At 42.1% G+C, this 26,101-nt stretch overlaps 1 protein-coding gene across 1 annotated transcript; it reads right to left on the bottom strand.

Annotated features, from left to right (window-relative positions):
* Window positions 1-1,333: 1,333 nt before the first annotated feature.
* Window positions 1,334-22,805, bottom strand: Dgat2l6 (diacylglycerol O-acyltransferase 2 like 6). Its single transcript, XM_034484785.2, has 7 exons — window positions 22,695-22,805; window positions 8,917-9,027; window positions 8,505-8,575; window positions 7,935-8,139; window positions 6,291-6,465; window positions 4,091-4,302; window positions 1,334-3,645 (listed from the first exon to the last, which is right to left on the bottom strand). Exons 1-7 carry the CDS (start codon window positions 22,777-22,779, stop codon window positions 3,491-3,493), a joined length of 1,014 nt encoding a protein of 337 aa, XP_034340676.1. The 5' UTR covers window positions 22,780-22,805; the 3' UTR covers window positions 1,334-3,490.
* Window positions 22,806-26,101: the final 3,296 nt, after the last annotated feature.

Genomic DNA, 26,101 nt, shown 5'->3' with positions numbered 1-26,101 from the left:
GCGGATTCATAGAACATGAAGATGGAAAAATCAGAGTTATAGGAGATCTGATGACTGAAACAGGTGAAGGAATGTCTGTCTGTTAGAAGAAAGCCAGGATCTAAGGAATGTTGACAGCCATTAGAAACAGGAAAGGTAGGGGGAATAAATTGATCCTCCTCTAGAGCACCCAGAAAGAATAAAGCAGTATGTTGATTTTATCCCAATAACACCCATTTTCAGGCTTCTGGCCTCCAGAACTCATAGATTAGCTGTTTTAATAGTCATCGAAGCTAGGCATGGTAGCCTATGCCTGTAATCCCAAAAGGTGGATCTGTTTGATTTTGGAGCCAGCCTGATCTACATAACGGGTTCCAGGCCAGCTGGCAGCTATAAAGTGAGACCCTGTCTCAAAAATTAAAATTACCCAGTTGGTATCAATTAATAGTAGCTTCACAAAAGGAAAATCACACAATAGAAAAAAAAACATAAGTGGACTTCAAAAAATGATCTTTTGTAAAAGGACCTGTTAAAGTATTGAAAAGAAATTGGATGTCATGGTACAAACCTGTTATCTCAACATGTAGGGGGATGCAGAGGGCTGAGATAAGGAAGATTGCAAATTCAAAGTCAACTTGGGTTACACAGTGAGCTCCAGGCCAGTTGGGGCTGCATAGAAAGACTCATTGTCTAAAAAGTTGAAAAGGGGATGCTTGGGGCAGGGCACCCCTCAGAGGAGAAGAGGAGGAGGGATGGGGTGAAAAACTCTGGAAGGGGGAACCACACACACAGGGGAGGGGGGCGGATAATCCAGTGTCTTTTCAGTGAATGAATGAATAGTTAAACAACAGTGGTGTAAGCAGGCCATGAGACAGTGACTGCTCAGTTAAAGGAAGACTACTTTGCTACATGGTAACTTAGATCTCAGACATAAGAGATGCACAAGGATATAGTGAGAGCAGAATGAGGCCTATAGTTAGTGTGGATTGAACCATGCCAATTTCCTGTTTTGATACTGCACTACATTTCTACAATATATAGTCATGGGAGGAATCTAGTCAGAGGCCCAAGGGACTCTACTTCTGTGAATTCTGGTGAATTGAAAAGCCTTTTTAAACAATAAACACTTGCACTGTGATTATTTTTCTTTTTTTAATTGGATATTTTATTTACATTTCAGATGTAATCCCCTTTCCCCATTTCTCTCCCACCCAGGAACCCCCTATCCCATTCCCCCTCTTCCTGCTTCTATGAGGATGTGCCCCCACCCACCTACCCACTCCCACCTCCCCACCATCACAATCCCCCCCCCCAACTTGGTGTTTGTCCTTCATGGGACCAAGGACTTCCTCTCCCACCTATGCCTGACAAGACTATCCTCCTCTACATATTCAGCTGGAGTCATGGGTCCATTCCTATGTGCTGTATGACAAGAACTTTAAGTCTCTGAAGAAAGAAATTGAAGAAGATCTCAGAAGATGGAAAGATAACCCATGCTCATGGATTGGCAGGGTTAATATAGTGATTATTTTTCTTATAACACTCTTTCCTTGCCACTAACTGGGACTGAACCCATAATCTCATAAAACTAGTCAAGCACTCTTCTACTGAGCTCATTCCCCAGTAAAAGTTTTTCTTAAACAGCCCCCTTCCTTTGACACAGAATTCATATAACACAAGATTGACCATTTTATGGGAGGCTGAGTCAGGAAACTCATGGGTTCAGAACTATCCTAGATTACATAATGAAGTCCTTCTCAATAAAGCCAAATATTTTTTTAATGGAGAATAAAAAGAGCTACATAAAGACTTTAAAGACTTTAAAACTTCACCATTTTAAACTGTGATTTCAGCATGGCTTGCTCATCCTGCTTTCTTATAGCACCCAGGATCACCAGCCCAGGGATGGCAATACTCAGAGTTAGCTGGATCCTCCCACTTCAACCATCAATCAAGAAAAGTGCAGAGCAGACTTGTCCAGGTCAGTTTGGTGGGGATATTTTCTCAATTGAAGTTATCTCCTCAAAAATGACTCTAGTTTGTGTCAAGTTGAAGTAAAACCACCCAGCATATATGGTAACTTTATGCTTAACTTTTTGAAGATTGTCAATATTTTCCCTAAAGTAGTTTCACCATTTTCTATTTCTATAAGCAATACTCAAGAATTCTGATATCCCTACATCTCTAAAATTAGTTAATATGTTGTTTTTTAATCATTCTAGATATGAAATGCGTTCATGGTGATATTGGTTTGCATTTCTCAATGATTAATGATGTTGAACACTTTCTCATTTGTGTATTTTTGGAGGGAAAATGTCCATTCACATATTTGCCTATATTTTTAATGCTTTTGCTTTGAATCAGAGTCCATTCATTAAATCACATACTTGCCTTAAACTCATGAGTTTCCTGCCTCACAGTATTTATATTACAAAGCATATCACCAATTTACAGTTGTCTTTTAATTACTGCATTGTAGTGTGTGTGTGTGTGTGTGTTGGAGAGAACTTTGGTGTGGAATTAATGAGACATGGGTTTGAATGCTCATTGTATACAAAATTTTATGGCTTTGGACAAGTTAACTTCTAAGGACTCTAGCTACTGGTAAATAGGGGTGACAATGAGTGCATTATCACGGGGCTGGTGTTAACACTAGGTCAAAGGTTGTGAATATAATGACATGTTGAGTGGCACATAGTATGAATTTGATATCAATTTGACATGTTGCTGTTGAACATTCTCTTCACTGCCTCCATTCTGGCCCAAGGTGGTATTTGTGGGATCAGAAGCAGCAGCTGCTCTGTGGATCTTTGGGTCAGGTGCTGGATTTCTGCTCCACTGTGAAGCAGCTGTGTCTCCATCCCCTCACCCTTTATATGGAGAGGCATAAAGGAAGGTTGAAGGAAAGAAATAGGTTGCGTGCACATTAGTAGAACCACGAGATAACTAGGAAGGAGCTGCACAGAGGTTTATTCCACAGTTTTATTTTTGTGGGTGAAATAATGTGACAGCACTGTCATCTGAAATGCTAGCATAACTGATGGACTTTTGCCTGTTTGAATTAGGAAGCCACAATTCAGGACCCCCAATTTACCTAGTCCTTAAATCATAAAGGAAGGGCTTGGCTTAGAGTATTCAAACCAGCCCTGATCTAAGTAAAGCTGCTAAGCTTAAATCTATATACTAACGATGTCACTAAGGTTTGTGGGGAAGGGGCACAGAATACTTTGTCTTATCATTATTTTCATTTGGGAATTTGATGAGAATGACTTGGTTTATTGTCATAAAACAACATGTGACAGAGCTATCCCTCACTAGTAAAGGCCTCACCTTTACTCAAATCTGTCTTGGTTATTTGGGTGGGGATTCAGTTGCTGGATTGCCAATTCAGTATTTCCAGCTTGGTTGGCATCTCTTTACATCTTTAAAATCTGCCTCTCCCCAAATTCTTCCTTCCATGTGGCTTCAGCTGGATCCCTTGTGTATTTGAACTTGTTACAGAGATTTCAATTCATATAATTGTCAACTCTTGGGTCTTGGAGAAGCCATATTCAGCTTTGTGTTGGTCAAACAGCTTGCGTAGGGCACTGATGTAAAGTTCAAAGTACTTTGCCACGGTCTCCTTGTCGGGATCAAGGATCTTGGGGACTGGCAAGGGTTCTCCAACTACGGAGAAGTAGCAGAGACAAGTGTCAGAGTGTCTATCCCAACAACTCTACCCACACCTAAGTAGAAGGGTGCATTTTAACAGTATTCAGAGTCATTCCCCTCTGTCGTTCTTTTCTTTTCACTCCAGCTGTGTCCTGGCTCTCATTCTATGCTTGCTTAAGTCTTACAAATGCCCCAGAGATTAAAAGCAAAAGCAAGCACAGGGAAGAGCTGAATGAATGTATTTAAATAATGATGCCCCTATGACATCTGGTGAGCAATGTCCCACCCATGAATGGCTCCAAGTGTTATCTGTGTGGTTGGCCTTCCCATCCTGCTTTCAGCCACACCTGTCACAATTCCCTTAGTACACCCTGGTTGGGAGCCAGATTGCCTGGGGATTGATGACTTGGGATAGGAGACCAAGAACTTGAGTGGCCTAGAAAAGAAGTAGAAAGCTCACCAACAGTGGTAATGGGATGGTTGAAAGGCAAAATGCCCCAGGATCCCCTCGTGAGGCCCCTGCCATGAAAAGTACAGAAATTTATGCCTAGGATTCTTTTGCCAATTTTCTGGAAGTTTTTTTGGAAGAACCTTAACCATGTGCCTTCAGGAAAGGTCTCTTGGTTGTAAACCTCATTCTCACCAAAGGAGTAAGAAGGAACAAGATGTGCTCTGCAAAGACAAGAACAAGAATATAAGCTCTTCGATAAGGCAAAATCTCCCCCAGGAGCATTCTCTCTGTGGTGGGAAATGTCCCCAGCCTCCCAACAATACAACAAGACTTCAAGCACCCAGACATTCCCAGCCTCACATTTCATTTCTCCAATGGAACTTCAATGTGGCTGCTACCCATGATAGAAAGAAGGAAGCTAGCCTGGGAGACTAGCATCTTCATTCAGCATCCAATGTAATCTACCCAAACTGGGCATTCATACTTGCCACACCTTTTTCTAAAGTGTTCCCAGAGCTCCTCACTGCAGCCCTCACTGCTTAGCATGAGCTCAGTGTCCTAGCCCTCCTTGTGTGGCCAGCTTCCCCACTATTTAACCATACTAAGTATGCCAAGTCCTCTCTCGTCTCTGCCTGTATGTTCGATTCCCTCTGACTCTTCATTCTTTATGTGGCAAATTCCATTTTGCCTTTCAGTATTCTGTTCTAACCACATCTTAAAGAAATCTTTGATCACCCAGATTCCCCACTGTAGGTTTGTTATCCCTCAGCTAATTCTTCCCCCCTGTCCTGATTTCCCACCTCCATGCTCTGCCTTATAGTCATCTTACCTGTCTGGCCAATCAAGAGTGAGAATCCTGACAGTTCTCTTTGAATCCCTAGAGTCTGGTCTGGTCTGGTGCTGCATATATAATATCCCTCATTGAATGCCTGAGTTTTCACTTGCATTTGTTTGTTTCCTGTATTGTTTTCTTTTGAAGTGCTGGAGATTCAACCCAGAGCCTTGGACATGCCAGATAAGCTCTTTATCACTAAGACGATACCCAGACCTTTAAACATTTTTAGCTGGAGACAAGATCTTACCAACTTGTCCAGGCTGGGTTTGAACTTGTAGTCTTCCTTTTTTAGGCTCTAGTATGTGTGTGTGTGTGTGTGTGTGTGTGTGTGTGTGTGTGTGTGTGTGTGTGTGTGTGTGTGTGTGTGTGTGTCGGGGGTGGGGTGGGGTGGGTGGGTGGGGTGTGGATTACAGGCATGTGCCACAATACCTTGCTCTTTTTCCCATTTTGGTCTGATTGGCAACTCCTACTCATATTTTAACTTTAGCACAGTTCAGATGTCACTCTCTGATGAAACCAGTCTTTCCATACATTGGTGCTCCCAAGCATGTTGCATATTTCTCTTTTATCATCCTTCATTTACCCAACAAATTTGCATTGAGGTTTTTAATGTCCCAGCACTGATGTAGGCCATGTAGAGGTATCAAGGAATACAAAGGATGAAAAAACTTTCCACACGCATGCTGTTTACTAGCAGTGAGTGAGAAGGCTGGGGAGCTCAGTGAGGAGTGAAGTTAGGGAGGTGGCGAAGACCAGATTCCTCAAGATTTTTTGCTCTGTGTGGCATGGGAAGCAGGGACAGAAGTAAAGTTCCAAGTATTGTAATGATCCAGTAGAGAGATGCTGGATATTTAGACCATGAGGATGGTAGTTGAGTGGTGAGTAGCCAGATTCTACATATGTTTTGTTATGATATGTACATGGATTTGTCACCTATCTTAGATTGTGAGTCCACAAGCACCAGGTATCACTTATTTCTGTATTTCTCTGTCTTGTGCTAAGCCTGACACACAGTAGGTATTTGACAGCTGCTGAAAACGCTTTCTAGGGGCATCCTCTGAGCACCTATTCCATGAACACCCAGCCAGTGCCTTCATCACCCTTGAGGGGTTCTTAAAACACTCTTTCCCAGAGTTCCAGACTAATGGACCTTCTTCTGCTCTTCTTTCCTTAGCTTCAATATCTAAAAGTACCCACCAAAATGTCTAGAAGTCTAAATACTCTCCCCAAGGCATAGTGTGAAGGATAAAAGGGAGCAACCAGAGTAAAGATGGGGTATCTAGTAGGTTTCCCAGAGAGGGCATCATTGTGGCTAGAGAGCTACAAAGGACCCAAGGCACCCTGACAAGAGAGTCCCTGAACCTAGGGACCCACCCTGTCTTCAGTGCTAGCTTCACAAAACCTTGGCGTTTTTTGAGGTAGACCGTGGAGACTCCTGGGCGGCACAAGAGGGATTCAGAAGCTCCACCTGGCACAATGATCACAGCATTGCCAGAGTCTTTCTTGGTCAGCTTGTGCTTCAGGGCCAACTCACTCACTGGACAAATACCTGTGAAACCAAAGTGTCACATGGTGGATAAGATGAAGTTGGCCTGAGTGTAGAAGAGTTCCTTCAGGCTCTTTGTGGTGGAGGCAGTTACTACTTTCTGCCTTTGGTTTGTGTCTTGGGTTAACCCTAGCCTGAAAAGGTATTCTTCGTGGCAGTTGCTTGCCTGCTTTGGTAGGATTCCAGGGCTCTACAGTCAGGACTATACTGATTTTCTGTCTGCTTCCATCCATAGTCTCCTGTCCTTTAAGTCCTTTAACAGACTTTAAGTTGATCCTTTCCATCTCTATCTCCAGACTGTAGAGCTATCTTTCTCTCTGTCCAGGTTGAGCACTCCGGAAACCCTTCAGAGGTATCTCCTCTGGGACTGATCATGCTAGCCACTGCTAGTGTGCTTCCTCCCTAAGATCAAACTGCCAAAAGGATCCATTGACTAGGATTTTGGGTGAGCAGGCAGACTAAGTCAAACTGAAATGTAGATGAACAATGGAATGTGTATTAGATTCTGTGATTCAACCAAGGCCACAGACATTTATCTCTTTGGAATCCCTTTTTTGCCTTAACATTACCTTCTATTATCTACTGGGGTGGTAGAATTTGCATCCAAGGTCTAGCCATCAAAAGAAATCTTTGCTACATACCAACTTAAGAGGGAAGCTAAAACGTCCTCTGAGATTTCTCTCAAGATAAATTAATCTTACCTTTTAGTTTTTCTTCAGTTGTTTTCTGATGTCCAGAAAGATGAATACTCATCCAGAGAGAAGAAAATCTGTCACAATGCCCTGGTTTGGAGCCTGGCACTAGGAAACTTTTCTGAATTCTGATGGATGACTCTCCTTTATCATTTGGCATATTAAACAAGGATGAAGGGGTTCCCCAGAGATGCAGGACGTAAACCAAGATTGTATGTACTAACCTGTATGAGAGACTTTACCACGTCTTTAAGGTACCTTGAAGTGAGAGCTCTCTCTCTCTCTCTCTCTCTCTCTCTCACACACACACACACACACACACACACACAGAGAGAGAGAGAGAGAGAGAGAGAGAGAGACAGAGAGAGAGAGACAGAGAGAGAGAGAGAGAGAGAGAGAGAGAGAGAGAGAGAGAGAGAGAGAGAGAGAGAGAGCTGAAAGAAGCCAATTGGCATCCCAGAGAAGACTCTGGCATGATTTCCCATGCATTCATGTTTAATGTGTGGCTTTTACTCTCTGTTTTCCATTGTTACACTTAGTCTTATGATTACCCTTTGTAAAGGATCCTGGAAACTCATGAATGCCTGTAACGTCACTTGCTGCCCAACTGAACTGCTTCTCACACCCTGTACAGAATCTGATACTTGGGCACATACTCCTAATACTGAATGAACTCTTTTAAAAAGTAAATCAAGTCTTCTGTTACTGAGTGACTGCTAGGGATTAATGGGGTGGGCATCTTGAGTTGAATTTCAGAACAAGATGATTTATTGTACTCACCCATGGACATCACATAGTCTCGTACAAATGGGATCCAGAAGATCCCTTCCAAGGTTGCTAAAGAGGGAGTGATAGAAGGGAAAACCTTGGAAAAGCCAGTGGCTTCAGTAGCAAAGTTGATGAAGGCACCATAACTGAGAATGCCATGGGGGTGGCAGAGAATGATGTAGTTGTGTTTGGGAGAAAGGTCATGGGTCTTCACCAGCTGTTAGAGGAAGATTGAGGAAGACTGATTAGGCAGAATGAAGAAAGGATGTAAAAACTCAGAGCCCAGCTGATAGTCTTTATGTCCTTGCTCATTATGATGTTATTGTCACAGAGATTCCCAGGGATCATGGTGGTAAGAGATGCTGGACTGGATTTGCCACTGTGGAAAAGGTATTGTTCATCTGTCTCCCCATTTGCACATCTATTTTGGGTTTCTGTTCTAAATTACACTGCTAGGCCTTCACCTTCACTGCTGGCCATTAGAGCCCTTGAAACATGGATTTCAGTAGGAAGTGGGCAGTCAAGCACTGAGGAGCAAGGGCATCCAGAAGAAAGATGAGCACCCAGAGGAAAGGTAGTTACCTTGACTGGGAAGTAGCTTTGGAAATATTTCCAGAGGGTCCAATTTCGTACCCAAGCTGAACGCCTGCCATCTGTGCACAGAGAAAAAAGGAGAAGGGCAAGTGGGTTGTCACCAGTCCCTCTACCCCTCCCAAAGGTAAAGAAGTTGGTTGATGCTCCTCAAACCACAGAGGCATCCTCCTTCTTCCATTTCAGATGTCCCAAGTCAAACTCCCAAACAGAAAACCAGCAAGGTGAGAGGGAGACAAGTTGAGGCTGGAGGTACCTGCTCACGGATCTCAGTCTTAAAGCTTCATGGGCAGCTAGTCATAGACCTTTGCTCCCACCTTCTCCTCATCTCTTTATCCACCTCCCTCTTCTGTCTCCCCACCCTTAGCACAGATGGGGCCATGATTTGGCTCCCATCTCTTACCTTGACTGTGAGTGCTCCAATCATAGGCAATCCAGGCTAAGAAGAGCAGGGACAAAGGCCACAAGCTAGTGAACAGCAGGGAATAGGGTATACCCAGGATGGAAAGAGTTCCTGAAAAAACACAACCCATATAAGCCCTTTGGTTACTTTCAGGACTTGATACACTTCTCCCAACCTCACCTCACTTCTGCCTCTACACTAAGGGAGCAAACAGAGCTGATCTGGGGACCTTCTTCTCTTTTCCCCTCAGCCATTGTCTATCTCCTGCTGTGGCTCAGGCTGCTGTCTGGGAAGTCTGAGATCTTGTTCTAGGAGGCTGCAGAACCATGAATTTCTCAGAGTAGGCCTTCAGCTGGGGTCAAAATGTTAGTTAATTTGTTGAACATTTTAAAAAACTGGATTCCTTTTTGAGAATTTCATATATGAACACTGTATTTACATAATTTTCCCCTTTCTCTCCTTCCTCCCACTTTTCCCAACCCCCCATACTTTTTAAATACATCTTATTATTTAATAAAAAAAAAAGTAGGACTGCTTTGCAAAAGGAAAAAGCACTTTGACCTGGTGGTTGATTGTCCTCACTCTGGCAGTTCAGAAAGTTCCTTATAAAAGGTTGGTTTTCCTTGCATTGTTAAGCAGATAACCCCATACATTCTGAGGGTGGAGGCCTGCCTGCAGTGTCCAGGTTGTCTGATGGTGAGAATAAAATGTATATTAGCAACTGCTTCACGGGGGTTTTATTTTGTCCCTTCAAAAGATTTTGAAATGTTCAGAATGGGCAAAGTGTGACTCTTTTAACAAATAGACATGGCAGACTACAAAATGCAAACATGTTATGTCTTAGATCAGTGGGGATTTATTTATTTGCTTATTTATTTCTCCTAGGATGGAATACAGGACTTGTTCATGACAGACAAGTGCTCTACAACTGAGCTACATCCTCAGTAATGTGATCCACTTTAAATCAGCATGTAGTCTTAGGGCACTTGCTCTGGGTACGTCCAGAGTGCAGCCCCCAGAGGCCCTTATGTTGTCAAGACATCAACACAGGTTAGGCTCCATGGCTCACTTTAATCCCAGCACTTGGGAGGTGGAGGCAGGCAGTCGTCTTTGAGTTTGTGGTCAGCCTGGTCTACAGAGAGAGTTCAAATACAACCAGAGCCACACAGTAAAACCCTTTCTCCAAAAGAGTAAAACAAACAAAAGGAGACCCAGCAGGGGTGAATTTGGGATGGTGTTTTGGGGCAACTCAGTCCAGCACTAAGCACCCAGTATGAAGAGAAAAGGGTTTGTGTGTGTGTGTGTGTGTGTGTGTGTGTGTGTGTGTGTGTTTCCTTCAGCCATTGCTGCTGAGGCCCTGGACACACAGCCTTTCTCCAGCTCTTTGAAATGTCCATGAGGTGCAGATTTTCTATGCCTTTCTGACTCCCACAGTAGCCTACTCTTGATGTTCCTTCCCACAGGGAGTAGCAAGCTCCCCAGATCATGCCAATTCCTCCAATATGGACTCTAAATGTCCTCTGCTGCTTTGTGAATGTCCCTATTTTTCATTGCTGTTTAAGCTAGAAATAACCAGGGCTGATAGCTATTCTTTGGTTTTGTCCAGTCTCCAGTCTTGTAGACTCTAGCAGACCATGCCTGGATGCTGCTACTATCTTCTGACCACGAATTTGGGATTTAAAGAAGTAGTAGAGCTGGTGTCGTGGTGCACACCAGTGATCTTAGCAAATGGAGGTAGAAGCAGGAGGATTAGGAGTTTCAGGACATCTTTGGACACATCATGAAGTTGAGGTCAGCCTAGGCTACAGGAGACTCTCTCAAGAGGGAAAGCAAGATAGGGAAAAGTAAGAGAGTGAGAAAACAGTGTGTGTGTGCGCGGAAGGAAAATTAAAGAAAAGCCCTGCACAGTAGCACATGCCTTTAACCTCAGCACTTGGGAGGCAGAAGCAGAGGCAAGTGGACCTCTCAAGTTTAAAATCTAACCTGGTCTACATAATTAGTTACAGGCTGGCCAGGTTTTTACAGTAAGACCTTGTCTCATATAAACAAATAAGTGAATGCAGATCAACATAAAGTCTCTTTTATTTCTGAATAAAAATCATGTTAGCATTGCACTAATGCCGTGTGTGTGTGTGTGTTTGTGTGTGTGTGTGTGTGTGTGTGTGTGTGTGTGTGTGTGTGTGTGTAAGTACAGCTCAGTAATAGGATACTTGCCTAGCATGTGAAATTTCCTGGTTTCATCTTCAGCCTCCAGAATGGATGGGATTATAGGCCTGCACCATCAGGCCCAGCTCTTCCATGTTTTCTACTGAAAATTGGTAACTTTCTGTTTTCCACTTATATCTATGATCTATTCTAAGTTGTTTTTTTCCCCACATGTGCACTCATGCTTATCTATACACACACAGATACACACAACTAAATTAAAATGTAATAACAACAATAAAAAGACAATTGTATATCACTAGTCTGTGAAATTTCTTACCTTCATGATTTTTTTCTGTCTTTATTTTTTAGTAGACAAATGCTGTTCTAGCCAGGCATGGTGGCACACATCTTTAATCCCAGCACTTGGGAGGCAGATATAGGAGGATCTCAGTGAGTTCGAGGTCAGCCTGGTCTACATAGTTCCAACACAGCCAGGGCTATATAGAGAGACCCTGCCTCAAAACAACAAACAAACAAACAAACAAACAAACAAAGCTTTTCTAAAACTCTGAATCCTGTTCCCCTCATCCTTACTAGGGATTGAAGCTAGGACCTCACATATGCTATACAAGAACCCCTACACTGAGCTTTGTCCCCAGGCTGAAAGTCTAAATCTTCTAAGGATAGTTCATCTCCTGCTAAGAGGTGGAGCACCCCTCCTACGTTTAAAAATGTAACTTATCAGCCCATTCAAATACATAACACAAACAAAATCTGTGCAGAACAGAGAGAGGCAAACTTTTCCAGTCTTTCCACTTTGTTGAACTGTGGTGGTATCAATAACATTTCCTTTTATATGAAAATTTTGGTAGCCTATGGTGGGCATGACCATTGGCAGTTCCTCACCTCAGCCAGATCAAGATCCATAGCTTTCACATGAAGAAAGTCATGTGCACACAGCAATTGCTACCATGCAACAATGGCATGAGACAGCAGCAGCTATCCTGCAACACAGAGAGATCCTGCATAGAGTCCAGGTGCAGGTAAGTCACAGAGGAATCAGGAGTGCTAAGTCGCCAACACAGTCAGTTACGTATGGGGCCACATCTGGGTTCTGGGTTAGCAATCTCTCTGGCTTTACGGACAACTGGGCAACTGTAATGGTATTCCCACCTCCTGGAGGTTTCACATTATCTCTTATTTCCATCCGTGTTTTGTTGTGTTTTGTTGGAAACTATAGTGTTCTCTAGATAAGATCATATCGTTTATTAACAGATAATTCCACTCTTTTGTTCAGTTTAGTTTTTAAAATTTCTTTTTCTTTCCAAGTTGCCCTAGCTAAGAATTCTAGAAATGATAAAAGTTGGAAAGGAATCATCTCATTGCTCACCGACTGTGACTGTAGCTGTGGGCTTTTATATGTGACCTTCACGATGCCCAGATACATTCCTTCTACATCCAATTTGGTGAGAAAATTTACCATGAATGAATATTGAATTTTGTCAAAGTCTGGTTTCTGTAATTATTGAGACAAACGTGATTTTTATTCTTCTTTGTGTTAATGTGACTAGCATTTACTGATTCTAACATGTTGAAGTTGCACATAGTCACATCCAAGGGATACATTTTACTTGGTCATGGTGAATATTTTTGCTGTGCTCTTGACTTTGGTTGATCCATGCTTATCAGGGATATCCCTTCTACTTTTCTTGTAGTAGTCTTGCCTGAGTCTGCTATCGAAGTGATCTTGACCTTGGAAAATGAGCTGGGCAGCTTCTCCTCTTTAGCTTTTTGGGAAGAGTTTAAGAAATGTTAGCTGAAATACCCACCAAAAGTGGAGTGAGAACCTGTAGAGACCATATCCAGAGGTTAGGCATGGCCCCAGGTTGAAGGATGGAGCCATCCACCCATCTCAAATATATTAACCCAGAATTCCTCCAGTCTAAAGGAAATATAGAGACAAAGTGTGGAGCAGAAACTGAAGGAAAGGCCATCCAGAGACTCCCTCACCTGGGGATCCATTCCATTGGCAGACACCAAACCCAGACACTATTACAGATGCCAAGAAACACTTTCAGACAAGAACCTGATAGGACTGTTCCCTGAGAGGCTCTTCCAGAGCCTGACAAATACAGAGGTAGATGCTCATAGCCAACCATTGGGCTGAGCACAGAGACCCCAATGGAAGAGTTAGGGGAAGGATTGAAGGAGCTGAAGGGGTTTGCAACCCATAGAAAGAACAACAATATCAACCAACCAGACCCCCCAGAGCTCCCAGGGACTAAACCATCAACTACAGTGTACACATGGAGAGCCCCATGGCTCCAGATGCATATGTAGCAGAGAATGGCCTTGTCTGGCATTAATGGGAGGAGAGTCCCTTGGTCCTGTGGAGCCTCAATGCCCCAGTGTAGGGGAATGCTAGGGCAGTGAGGCAGGAGTGGGTGGGTGGGTGAGGGAGCATCCTCATAGAGGCACAGAGAAGGGGATGGGACATGGGGTTTGTGGAGGGAAAACTGGGAAAGGGGATAACATTTGAAGTGTAAATAAATAAAATAACCAATAAAAATTAAAAAAGAAATGTTAAACCAGGTGTTTGTGGTGTACACCTGGGATGCAGAGGTAGTGGATCTCTGCAAGTTTGAGGCCAGTCAGGTCTTTAGAGTGAATTCCAGGACAGCCAGGAATACACAAACCAAAAACCAAAAAGAAACAAAAACCAAAAAGAAACAAGGCATGCTGAGATTAACTCTTCTTTGAATGTTTCTTAGAATTCAGTGACGTTGCCATTGCCCTGTGGTTCTGGGCTTGGATTTATTGAGAGATTTTTGATTACTGAGTCGATCTACACTCTTTATTAGTATACACACATTTTTTTGGTTGTTATGTTTGTATTTCTGTTCTTCTATGATTCATACTTGCTAGGTTATAGATAGAGGTCTAGAGATTTATCCGCTTCATTTAAGGTTATACAATTTGTTGTTTGTATGAGTCTTTTCATAGTGGTCTCTTGAGATCCTCTCTCTTTCTCTGGTGGTAGTTTTAAAGTCTCCTCTTCAACTTCCTTATTCCATTTAATACTCTCTTTTTATTGGTTCATCGGCTATTTGTTAATTTCATTTTTATCTCCAAGAGCTGACCTTTGGCTTCTGTTGATATTTTCATTAATCTATGGCCCATCCCTGTTACTCCTTTGTGCTGTCATCAGCGGACCTGGCTGCTTCTGCTTCCAGTTCCTTTGAAGTATAAACTTAGGTTCCTTCTTATTTGGGTTCTTTATTTTTCTCTTTAGGTAGGTGCTTATCAACATAAACTTTTTGTTGGATTTATAAGCATTTAATGGTGTCCAATTTTAAATGTTTATTTTCAGTTGCTTCTTATTTTGACCCTTCATTTATTCTTTCCTTCATTCCTCCCTCCCTCCCTTTCTCTCTGTCTCTGTTTGTCTATCTGTCGCCCACCCCCTAGATAGGACCTCATTGTGTAGTCAGTCTAGACTGGCCTTGACCTAGAAATCATCATTCTTCAGTCTGAGTGCCTAAGAAATAAACAAAAATACACAAGTGCATGAATAGGCAATACATTTCTCCTAGTACTGAATAAAGCACTTGCTGCACAGGCATGTGAATTGAAGTTTGGAACCCCAGAATCCAAATAAAAGCCAGACAGGTGTGTCAACTGCCTATAATCCCAGCACTGGGGAAGCAGAGACAGGAAATCTGGAGTACACTGGCAAGCTAGACTAGACATCACTGGATTCAGAGAGAAATCCTATGATCTACCAAGAAAGACGACTGACATCAACCTTGGGCCTCTATATGCACTCAGACACATGTGCAACCCACATACACTTGCACCTGCACATATGTATACACATGCTGTACAACACAGAGAGGGGGAGAGAAACATTTACTTGTCCACAAACTAAGAATAGACAGGAACACTGTCAATCTAAAGAAAAGGAGTATGTACAGAATACACAGTTGATGAAGAAAGACAGAACACAATTTCCAAGACTGGGAAAAGCATCTTCAGTACTTGTATTAACACGCTAAAAAGTCTAGCTAGTGTGACAAGATACTAAAAGGCTTGCAGATAGGATGATTACCCAGAGGAAATCCTGAGAATCACCTCATAATATTCATCCTCATAACTTCCTATGTTGTTTGTCAATGTTTCTCAAAGTGTACCCCCACCACTTGCAGGGACACCGGATGATTTGAGGTGATGGTGTATGGATGAAATGATTTTTTTGAACATATAAAGACTAAAAATGACTCTGTGGTCATGTTATAAAGATTTCAGTTCAAACAAACTATTTAAACTACAGAAATTGTTCATTTAAGAAAAGCATTATGTTAAATATCAAAGATGGTATACACAGCTGTGGAAAGAATAAGAATCCTGAAGTTGAGGAATCGGGTGCTTGATCACCTCAGCACATTTAGATGCTTTCAGCCATTCTGCTCTTTGATTTTGATTACCTTTCCCCCAACTTTCTGCCTACCAAATTTCTTCATCCTTCAAGGCTTAAAAGATACTTCCTTGGTGCTACCTTTGGTAATTCCCCAGGAAGAATTAAAAGTTTCTTTCTCTACACACTTGCAATCTAATACTTGTTCCCCTGTTTGTTACTGTTTTATCACGTTCCCTTGTGTAATTAGTATCACATCTGTCTGGCTCTCTCCCCATTAGACAGCAATTAGCATATTTCCAAGCATGGGCGGTGGCTCATGATAAACTGTTGCTACATAGAGCTGTACAGTATCAAGTGGATTTCCAAATTCTCCAAGTGGCAGGTGAAAGTTAACAGGATGAGAAAACACTGGTGACCTTATTCTCAACAAGGAAAATTCTTCTATGGGCTTCTTGTGGATGTCAGGCTATAGCGACCAGCTGTTCCCAGTATTAGCTGAAAACTCTTCTAGGAGGAAACATGCTTTAGGGCAATGGCCAAAGTCTGAGTGTTGGCAGTAGGTTCAGTGCTTTCAGAAATCTAAGAATGTAGTTAGATTTTCCAAAAGAAATGTCTGTGCTTCTTTAGATTATTTATTGGAACTAACTCAATGATAAATACTACTTGTCAGAGTAGACATGAATACAATAATTGAGCAAGCATGGACTGAACCTACCTCTTAGGAAATCTCTGTGCTAAATGCCAGGAGGAGATTGTTGGGGACAGGAAGTGGGAATAAGAATGATCTGGGATGCTGAGTGCTGAACAGTGATTATGAAACAGTGCTATTTGACTTCCGCTGGGCATTATCTCATTTGATCTTCTCACTGTCTTGGGAGGTAATAACCTATTATCTTATTATAATGATAGGTTAATAACATATTATCCTCACTTTACAGATGAAGAACCAAAGACTCAAAGAAGATACAAATCTTCATGCCAAGACTTGAAAAAAAAAGAGATTACATTTGTTGGGTCTCTAGCAATTGTCTGACACTTTTTATGTGACAAGAGCTATTTTAAGTACTTCTCTGTGTTAACTCATACGAATATACACAGAAAGCAAAGTTCCTTCCAGAACCTCTCAGCCTTATGTGGAAGATAACCTCCCAAGATGAACTCCAGTGGGTAGAACAGAGCAAGGAAGAGTTCAATGAAGTTTCTAGAAACAGTCATGTCTAAGGTCTTTGAGTAACATCCTAACTTGCTGAAGTACATGAAAGAGTCATAGAATGAGTTGGTTCTGGGAAGAAAGCTGCAGAGATGAGATATGATTCGAAAGGGCACAAGTCAGGAAAAGGTATCAAGCGGAGGAATGGTAAGGATCCCATTCATTTCAGGTGCCCGTGGGAACAGGAGAAACTGTAGGCGGGGAGTCCAGTGGAGGGGTTCCACGAGTCATATGACTACCAATGGAAAGCTGAACAAGGCTATGGCTTCTCCAACCAATTTGAAAGCTGCCATGGAAAGCAAGTATGATGATACATGTCTGTCATCCCAGCACTTGGAAAGCTGGGCTTTAAAGTGAGCTCCTGTCTCAAAATAAAACACAAAAGAAAAAAAAAAAAAAAGGAAAAGATGCCATGGAGATTGAGAATTTTCAGCCCAAATGCAGTTAATTGGATGCAGGAATGTAAGGGTATAGTATAGGTTATCTTGTCTGGGCCTGCAGGAATGCATCAAATATGCTCAGTATTCCAAGACCTCATTATCATTCTTCTTGATGTTGCAATGAAATCAAAGTCTCTGTTGGCCACGTTTGAAGGACTTGCCATGCCTCTATGGATCAAATGGCAGGGCTGACATGTTGTAAGAGGTGGTACTGTGATCTGAAGTTATGCTGGAAAGTTCATGTGTTGTAAACTAGATTGATGCAAAGGTTTTAAGAGATGAGACCTTTAAGCTAGATTAGCGTTATTTTTGGAGTGGGCTCCCAATAAAGATGAGTTTTGCTTTCTCCTGCTCCTCTCTTTCTTCCATATTCTCTCACTCTTCTGATTTCCACTAGAGAATAACACGAAATGGCCTTTTCCTGATGCTGGCATCCTGATATTGGGTGTCCCAGTCTCTAGTACCATAGACACAATACTATTATGCATGAGTTGCTCAAACTGTGGTATTTTGCTATAGCAACAGAAAATAAAGGCAGATGGGACAGTGGAGCTCCGAATGATGTCAGTTTCTATAATAAAAAGGAAAAAAATTAACATGTATTTAGTATTTTCTCATCTTGTTGGTCTATAGAACACTCATCAGAGTCAGGAATATGTACTGTTTCTATGGTGGATGGAACTTGCCTGATTTGCTTGAGGTCACATACAAAACAGCAGTCTTTCACGCACAGGTTCTTGTGGCAAGCAAGTGGCAGAACTGATCTGACACCCAAGACTATGCCCTATTTTTTCTGTAGTAACAAAAACCAGAAGAAGGCAAGCACCTCCACAGAAAGGATGACTAAAGGAGGGGAAAACATGGAATTAATGGCTTCTATCCAGGAAGATGAAGTCTAGGAAGAAGATATATTTAATGTCAAGTTAGCTTCTGTGAAAAACAAAAGAATTGGCTTTCATTTTCCTGGAGCTTATTAGGTAGAAGGGTAAAACTGGGGTCTGCAGTAAAGTCCCTGAATGTAACAATTTAATGAATAAATGGTCATAGGTTCTGGTTAAATACTACATACCTAAATCATTCACTTTTTATAATAATATTTTTGTTTTGCTATACAGTCCTGACTGGAATTCACAATGTAGCCCTGGCTAGACTAAAACTCATGGCTCAACAACTATCCAAATGCTGGGATTACAGGCTTGAACTGCTATGCCTAGATGCATCACAGCCTTTTAAATGTATTCATTTGGATGCCATGTCTTTCAACTTTACTGCTCTCCAGAAAGCCACAGTGGAAAAGGAGGTTTCCCGGCTCCTTGTTTGAAAGTTAATTCAACTTCTGTAACAACAACAACAACAACAACAACAAACTAGAACACTGTGGGTTTTCTAAGATAGATGCTATCCAGTATATTCTTGAAAAGTGCCCTATGCCTTCAGAAATGTCAGTCTAGAAAACATTACAGAGAAGATATGGGTCAAAGAATTTCCCTAAGGAGAAGGTATTCATTGACAGTCTAGGAAGAGCATCCAGTCAAAGAACTAGGCAGAGTAGAAGTGAAGGGACAGCCTCTCACATCCTATGAGTAGATTGTTTGAAATACAGTCTTCATACAGGGAGATGAACTGCAGGGTCAGAGCCAGAGAGCAGAAACGGTCAACGATGCTCAGGTTACTAAACTTGTACATCGTCAAGCTAGCCATAGGAAACCATTAACTTTGAGCATCAAAGGGATATGAACAGTTTTTTTAGTTGGGACTGGGAATCTAGTTCAGGGTGAGCATGAGCCCTTGAATTTAATCCCCAAGACTGGGGAAAAAGACTTTTGGGAGAATGCAGCAGAATAGATTGAAGAAGGTGGAGATAGAAACTTGAGGCCAGAACTATTTCCATAGCTCTGAGAGATGGCAACCTCAAGCCCAGAAGAGACACATTGAGAGAAAACCTCTGAAAGAAAGCAGCCTCTCAGAGGGCTGTCAGAGCTACCATCTTCCCTAACTCATCTTTTCATTTTTTCTTCTTACTCCCTCCATCCTACGTATCCTTCTGACTCTTTGCTCCCCCTTTTCTCTATTTCCTTTTCTATTTCTTTCCCTATTTCCTCTGCATAACATCCAGCAGAGGTTGATGTTGGTTATGATTCTGAATATCATTCAGAGGGAATCACTGAAGAAGCTCAGAGCAGGACAGAAAGAATAAGGAAAGAGAGAAAGAGGGGGGAGGGAGATTTTTCCATGCAGAATATTTCCTGTGGACACTGCTAAGGGGATACTAAGCCTTATAGGATCCCCAGGCTTGGCTAAAGTTATGTAGTGAACTGTAATCTCACTCTGATGTACTTCCAGACTCATAACCCGAACACACACACCATACTGCTTCCTACCTGTTGCAAGATTTTCTTGACCTGGCACTGTAATATTCCTTTCTCATAGCTCTTTCACTTATTACAGTCCACAATACAGTATAATGATTTGTGTCTTTCCCCAGTCCTAGCAGATGAAATGTGTATAGTGGTTGAGTAGTTTGTTTCCATTAGTTGACAGCAAAGAGCCTATAGCCAGCTCATTGTCTCAGCAAAGGCAGCTCGAGATCTTATAATGAGTATTCTTTCTAACACAGAATTTGAGTTCGATGTGTTTGATGAACAGAATTGAATATATTTGACACCTCTATGACCATTATGCTCTATTGGATGACTGCTTTGGTAATCTGTAAGACCCAGGAGTCTTGAAATTCTTAGTATAATCACTAAAGAACAGAAACAGAATGCTATACAAATAGAATGATAATCAGTCTAAAACAAGTCAAGACAGAGGGCCAAGAAACTCATGAAGATATGCTCAGTATCATTAGCCATTAGGAAAACGCAAATCAAGGTTCATTTCACATTCATTAAAATGGTAAAGAAAAAAATCCCAGAAGCTAACAGTATTGGTGATGACGCAGAGAAATCTGAACCCTTGTGCACTGTTGTGAGAAATGTAAAATGGTGCAGCCACTGTGCAAATTGGGTTGGCGGGTCTTCAAAACATTACAAAATAGGATTGTCACACAGCCCATAGAATCCCTCTCTCTTTGTATATCCTAAAGATTTCCAAGAGGTTGTTAAACACTCATCCTGAAATAGCATTATTCCTAACGGCCAAGAGGGACGCATGCTCATTAGTGGGTGAACGAGTACACAGCATTTGGTGTAAACATAACAGTGACATTTAATTTTAAGAGGAAGGAACTTCTGACACATGATACCAAATGAATAAACTTGCCTGACTTTATGAAATGAATAAATAAATAAGCTAGTGATAAAAGTGACTATGACACAATGGTCTAAAATAGAAAAAACTCATACAGACAGAAATTAGAATGGTGGTTTCCAGAACCGGGAGCAGGCAGCGGGGAACTTAGGAATTTAGGGTTTGATGGGTACCGAGTTTCAGTTTAGGACGATGGAAAATTTGGACATGGCTAGAACACTATAGAATACAATGTGTAACACAGTGTAACTGAACTGATGCTGAAAACAAGGAATTTTGTTCTCTATATATTTATCATAATAAAAAAAACCTTTAACAAAGCAGACAAAAAAACCCTTTATTTTTATGTGTTTTCACTGGTGACACAATGGTGCCATCATGTGTCCCTAGCATTCCCATTCCATTCCTCCAACTCTTCCAGGGTAGCTGCTTTAGTAAGGAGGAGGAGGATGCCCCTGACTTTCTTGATCTCTTACATAAGGTGTCTCCTCATATCATAGTCCTGCTAGAAGACAGTGTCCTTTGAAAGGGAAAAATGAATAAAGAAAAGGAAAGCCTTATCTTCTGGGAGCAAAGTAAAACCCTTGTACTAAAAATAGCTGCCAGAGTAGCCAGAACAACATGAACATGTGTGTTCAAGCCACACCAAGGAGATGTGCCAGAAAGTACCCACTTACACACCTCTCCTCTTCGTTTAGTGGTGCTGGGGTTGAAGCTAGTACTTTATACTGAGTCACAGCTAGTGTCTGCCTGTCTATCTTCCTTCCTTCCTTCCTTCCTTCCTTCCTTCCTTCCTTCCTTCCTTCCTTCCTTCCTTCCTTCCTTCCTTTATTGCTGAGAAAGGGTCTCACTTTATAGATCAGGTTGGCCTGGACCTCAATAGTCACTGTGTACCCCAGGCTGGCTTTGAACTCACATTCCTACCTAGGCCTCTTGAATGATGGAATTACAGATGTGAACTACTAGGCCTGCCTGGTTTTCACTTCCTTGTCTTTTAAAAGATATTTGTCCACTATCATTATTATTTGTGTATGTATGTAATGTGTGCTGTGTGAATGGGCACATGTGTCATGTGCTATGTGTAGAGTTCGGAAGACAACCTGAAGGAGTCACTTATTGCCTTATTGAAGTCAGGCTTGGTCAGGAAGAGCTTTAACCTGCTGAGAAAAATCTTTCCAGGTTTAATTTCTTTTTCTTGACACAGCTAAAGTTAGATAGACGATGAGCCTGGCATGATTTGTTTTTAATGAAGCATAGGAAGTTTGCATCTTCTGGGGGCTGTGGATCCCCTCTGGCAGTCTGATGAAGTGTACAAACCCCCTCTTTGAATAACACTTTTAAGTGCATCAATCCAGTACTCAACATACAAAGGTAGGTCACTATATTAAAACACAACTATCTCATCCCTCCCATGCCTCACATGATATGGTAGCATACATGTTTCTCACTCTATTCCTTAAGAAGTCATCTTTAACGGTGGTTCTAATAACTACTGGAATTTTGAAGTCATCTTCAGTTTAGGCATGTTTTTGAGATACCTTTAATGAACATCTCCTCAGATGAGATGCAAATCTCTGCCATGTCTGCTACTGACAAAAGCTCAGGTACTGCCATCTACATCCAAAACTTGTCACCTACATTCAGAATCAAAGGAACAGCCACACCACAACTAGAGAAGAATGACAAGAAAGACACATTTCTTCCCACCCAAACTGAAAGTCCCCAAGCTGGCCATTAATTCTTAGTCAACAAGCCTCTGGTTGAGAACCTCTGCCCTAGCTGTGACTTGGTACCACTTAGGTCCCACACATCTTGTCATTCAACGTGGCATCATTTCTCCCCACCTAGTTTCTAAGCTTGTCTCTCTCTAGTTGACTTCCCAGGAAAGCCTTGGCTTCGGGCTTCATTTGGAAGCCCATTAAGCCAACACTGATCACTGAGTCTGCTGAACAACAGCTAGCTTCTCCTGAAAATTCAAATGTCACTCATACAACCCTCAGACTTTACTGAAAAAATTGTATAACATTTTTATAGTAGGGAAATCACCTTAGATCTTTTTAGTATCACCAGTCTATCAAGGAACCACCACTCTGGCCCATTCTTAAACATGATTCATTTCTGATCATTTGTAGAGGAGAACTCCTGAGATGGATAATAACATTTACAGCATAGCAACTAGAACCCCACTCCTGGCCCTAGGCATTCAGTCCACCCCTCCAGGGGTGGAGGGACGAAAGCAGCTGCTGGAACCTTATGTGGGGTTGCCTGGCTTCTTTCTGGATCTGTTCCCTGGTCCTTGAGGTTTACTCACCTAAAATTACGTAAACTGGAATAAACTGTAATACGGAGAGTGTTCGGAGGCCTTCCTGCAGATCTAGACAGGAGAAAAAGGCCATGGTCCAGAGTTTCACTGTGGCAAGGTGCCCAAGCAGAAGCTCTAAGCCGCTTAGATGGAGCTGATGGCAGAATCTTTGTTCTAATCTCCTCTCATTAGGACTGGTTACCTGCTGAGCTTTTGTCAGGCTTGACCAAACCTTTCATCCAGTTTTCTGGCCCCACCCCAACTTCCTACACACATAAGGTTGCATATTAGACTATCTAACATGTGTCCTTTCTGTACATGTTGCAGTCATTTTGATGAGGCAGCAGTGGCTGTGGGTAGCTTTAGCTGTCCAGAGATCTCTGACTAAAGAGAAAAGAATGGCTTGGTTCACCTTACCTAGAAACTCTGCAAAGCAGAATAGTACTTGCTTCTGAAATGAGAATTAGGTGTTACATTGGCTTCTGCTCCAGTGGCCACTCTGTCTCCTTCAGCCCAGTAGAATTAGTTTTCAGCATGCATATCTGGACTTCTCCAATTCCTCTTTGTGCCTCTGTTTCCAGGGGTTCTGGATCAGCAGCCAGACGCTATATGGCAAAGCAGGAAAAACACTGCTCGAAGCTCCAGCTCTGCCACACTCTTCCCTTCCTGCAATGGCTATTACCCATTGAAATTAATTTCTCCCACACTGCTTGAAAATGAATGTTGGAAGGCAGTAAAGTGGGTGGAAACATCGACTTCAGAGCAGGACAATAGGAGTTTAGATCTAAGCCTTGACACTTGTGACTCCTCATGCTATGGTTTACCCACCTATAAAATGGAGACAATGAGAATGCCGGCTTCAGTCTTATCTTGAGGATTATATGAGTATCACTTGCTCAGGACAGGGCTTGGTGTATACATTAGCCAATACAGAAATGGGTCCTGCTATTATCATTCCTATCGTTCAATTTATGGCTATTGATCATCTATTTATTTCTGGTTATGGCTCATGTTTCTGTTTACCAGCCTTTGCAAAATACAAGATCATACCAAGGTTCAGATCTCAGAATTTATTTTTTTTCCAGTTATTTTCTATTGAATGATACTGTTTGCAAGTCACTGTTGTTATAAACTGAGAATTCAGTGGGGAAAATGTTGGACACAATTTCTAACTTTAATAAGTTTAGGGTTTTAACAGAAGAGACGGGCTTTTTTTTTTTCTTTTTGAACAGGGTTTCTCTGTGTAACCTTGGCTGTCTTGTAACTCCCTCCTTGACCAGGCTGACCTCAAAGTCAGAGATCTACCTGCCTTTGCCCTCTGAGTGCTGGGATTAAAGGTATGTGCCACACTGCCTGGCTGTGATTTTTTTTTAAATGTCTATACACTTGGACTTTTTTTTTAAATGTCTATACACTTGGACTCCCATAAGGCCTTGAGTATTGAAGGGAGGTAAGCAAGCTTTTCTTGGCTCTCTGGAGTTGAGCTTTGGGAGAATTTCTGCCACTCTCATGAGTGTTTTAATTGTCAAATGTAGCCCTTTCTTTTCTTTCTCCTGAGCTAGCTAGGGCTCTCAAGTTGCTTCTTGAAGCTCCATGGCCACCTAGAGGGAAACGCATGTCCATTGAAAATTTTCAGGGGGAGGAGAGAGAGGTAAGGGTGGAAAGTATGGCTCTTTCAGAAACAGCAGATGTGAAGGAGCCTGCAGAGGTCATGCCAGGCAAGTCCAGGCACCAGGTGAGGAGCTCTGAGGCTCTTACTGACCAGGTCTCTGCTCCTTTCCATTTTTACATGTGGCTATTGAGTAAATCTAGAAAAAGTCTGGAGGTAACAGATGGAATCAGAACAAGGGCATGTCCAAACTGTCTCCCACCTCCATGTCCCTACCATATAGCTCAGAGCCATCTAGTACAGGGTAAACTTTACTCAAATACATGCTGCTGGAACCAGTAAGAGAGGTCAGAGAGCTCCTGGTCCCCAAGAAAGTAAAAGAATCTCATCCAAGGTCACACAGCCAAGAGTTTACCTTCCATCTGCTTTGGCTTCGCTGGTGGCCCAAATAATTTACTGATGACATATAGACTCCCATCACTTACTACCCAACTCCTGACTCGAATACATGCTGTTGAAATCCAAGACAATAGCATGCACACAGTAATATGAACTTATGAAAAAGCACTGGATAAACAATAACACACTAACTCTAAGGATGAAATACTGGCACACATACCTTTGTGGTTAGTAACCAACAGCTCTCTAATTGGATGTAGGACCTGTTCAACAAGGGGGAAACGATGCCTGATACCAGATACTTAGCCCCCTACTCAGTGCTACTGAAGTCATGGCTACTGGAGGAGGATCTACAACCACCAGTTTACTAAAACAGCATAATTCCCGAGTACAGTCCAAACGGATCCTTACAACCACAGATAAGTGTTGTCTTCACCCCTCATCAAAGAAATTTCTCTTGGCAACAGATGGAGACCACTACAGAAAATCACAACCAATCAAGAGGAGTTGTGGAGCCCAGTCCCAATGGCTACATCTATAAACAACTCCCACACCGAAGGCCCAGGGGACACTGAGGGAGAGGTGGCAGAAAGATTGTAAGAGCAAGAGACCAGGAACTTTGCTGTGAGATTTTGTCTCCTAGTAAAAGCAGGAGCTATAACCTTAAAGTCTCCCTAGTGTGGCTGTCCAAATGTGAGCTGAACAATGCTGACACCAATGAATATGCCAGGAGGATGAGAAAAAGCCCAGGAGGCCTCAATCCTACACAAAGAACTAGAGGCAACTGAGGAAAGCTGGGAGCAGAAAAGGCGCTCTTCCCCAGGGAAGAGCACACCAATTGGTTGTCCTGTGCCAAAATGTCTGCCCCGAAAACAGACATATGAGTAACATCATATGGACAGATGGAAAGAGCAGGTTATATTTAGGGAAATACACACACACACACACACACACACACACACACACACACACACACACACATACACACACACACACACACACACACATACACACAGGCATATGTAACAACAAATAATGGAAAATGAGGGCATGAATTTGAAAGACAGCAAGAGAGAGGTATATGGGAAGATTTGGAGGGAGAAAAGGGAGAAACATTATAATCTCAAAAATGAAAGAAAAGAAAAGTTAAAATGTGCTGGATAGAGGGATTATGGATACACTTTCCAAGTCTTAGTTCTCTCATTTGGTAGAAGACATTATCCAGACATAGCTGGGTATGTTGGCACATGCATATAATGCCAAACTTGAGAAATAAAGGCAGGAGAATCAGGAGCTCAGGGTCATCCTTGACTACATAGTGACTTTGAAGTCAGTACGGGATACATAAGACCTTGTCTCAAAAAACAAAACCAAAAGAACCTACAAACAACTAAATAGAAAAGATTCC

This window comes from Arvicanthis niloticus, chromosome X (genome assembly GCF_011762505.2).
Source record: "Arvicanthis niloticus isolate mArvNil1 chromosome X, mArvNil1.pat.X, whole genome shotgun sequence".
In the NCBI taxonomy this organism is placed as follows: domain Eukaryota; kingdom Metazoa; phylum Chordata; class Mammalia; order Rodentia; family Muridae; genus Arvicanthis; species Arvicanthis niloticus.
Note: the sequence above shows the minus strand (reverse complement) of the source record. Positions and strands in the feature narration are given on the sequence as shown.

Bases quoted from the DNA above. Each gene is read 5' to 3' on its own strand.
- Dgat2l6 (XM_034484785.2), bottom strand. From the start codon at position 22,779: ATGGCCTTTTTCTCCTGTCTAGATCTGCAGGAAGGCCTCCGAACACTC. The intron at 8,140-8,504 runs GTAACTACCTTT...TTCCTCTAACAG, and splicing joins AAAGCTACTTCCCAGTCAAG to CTGGTGAAGACCCATGACCT. The intron at 4,303-6,290 runs GTGGGTCCCTAG...TTGTCTTTGCAG, and splicing joins AAGCTAGCACTGAAGACAGG to AGCACATCTTGTTCCTTCTT.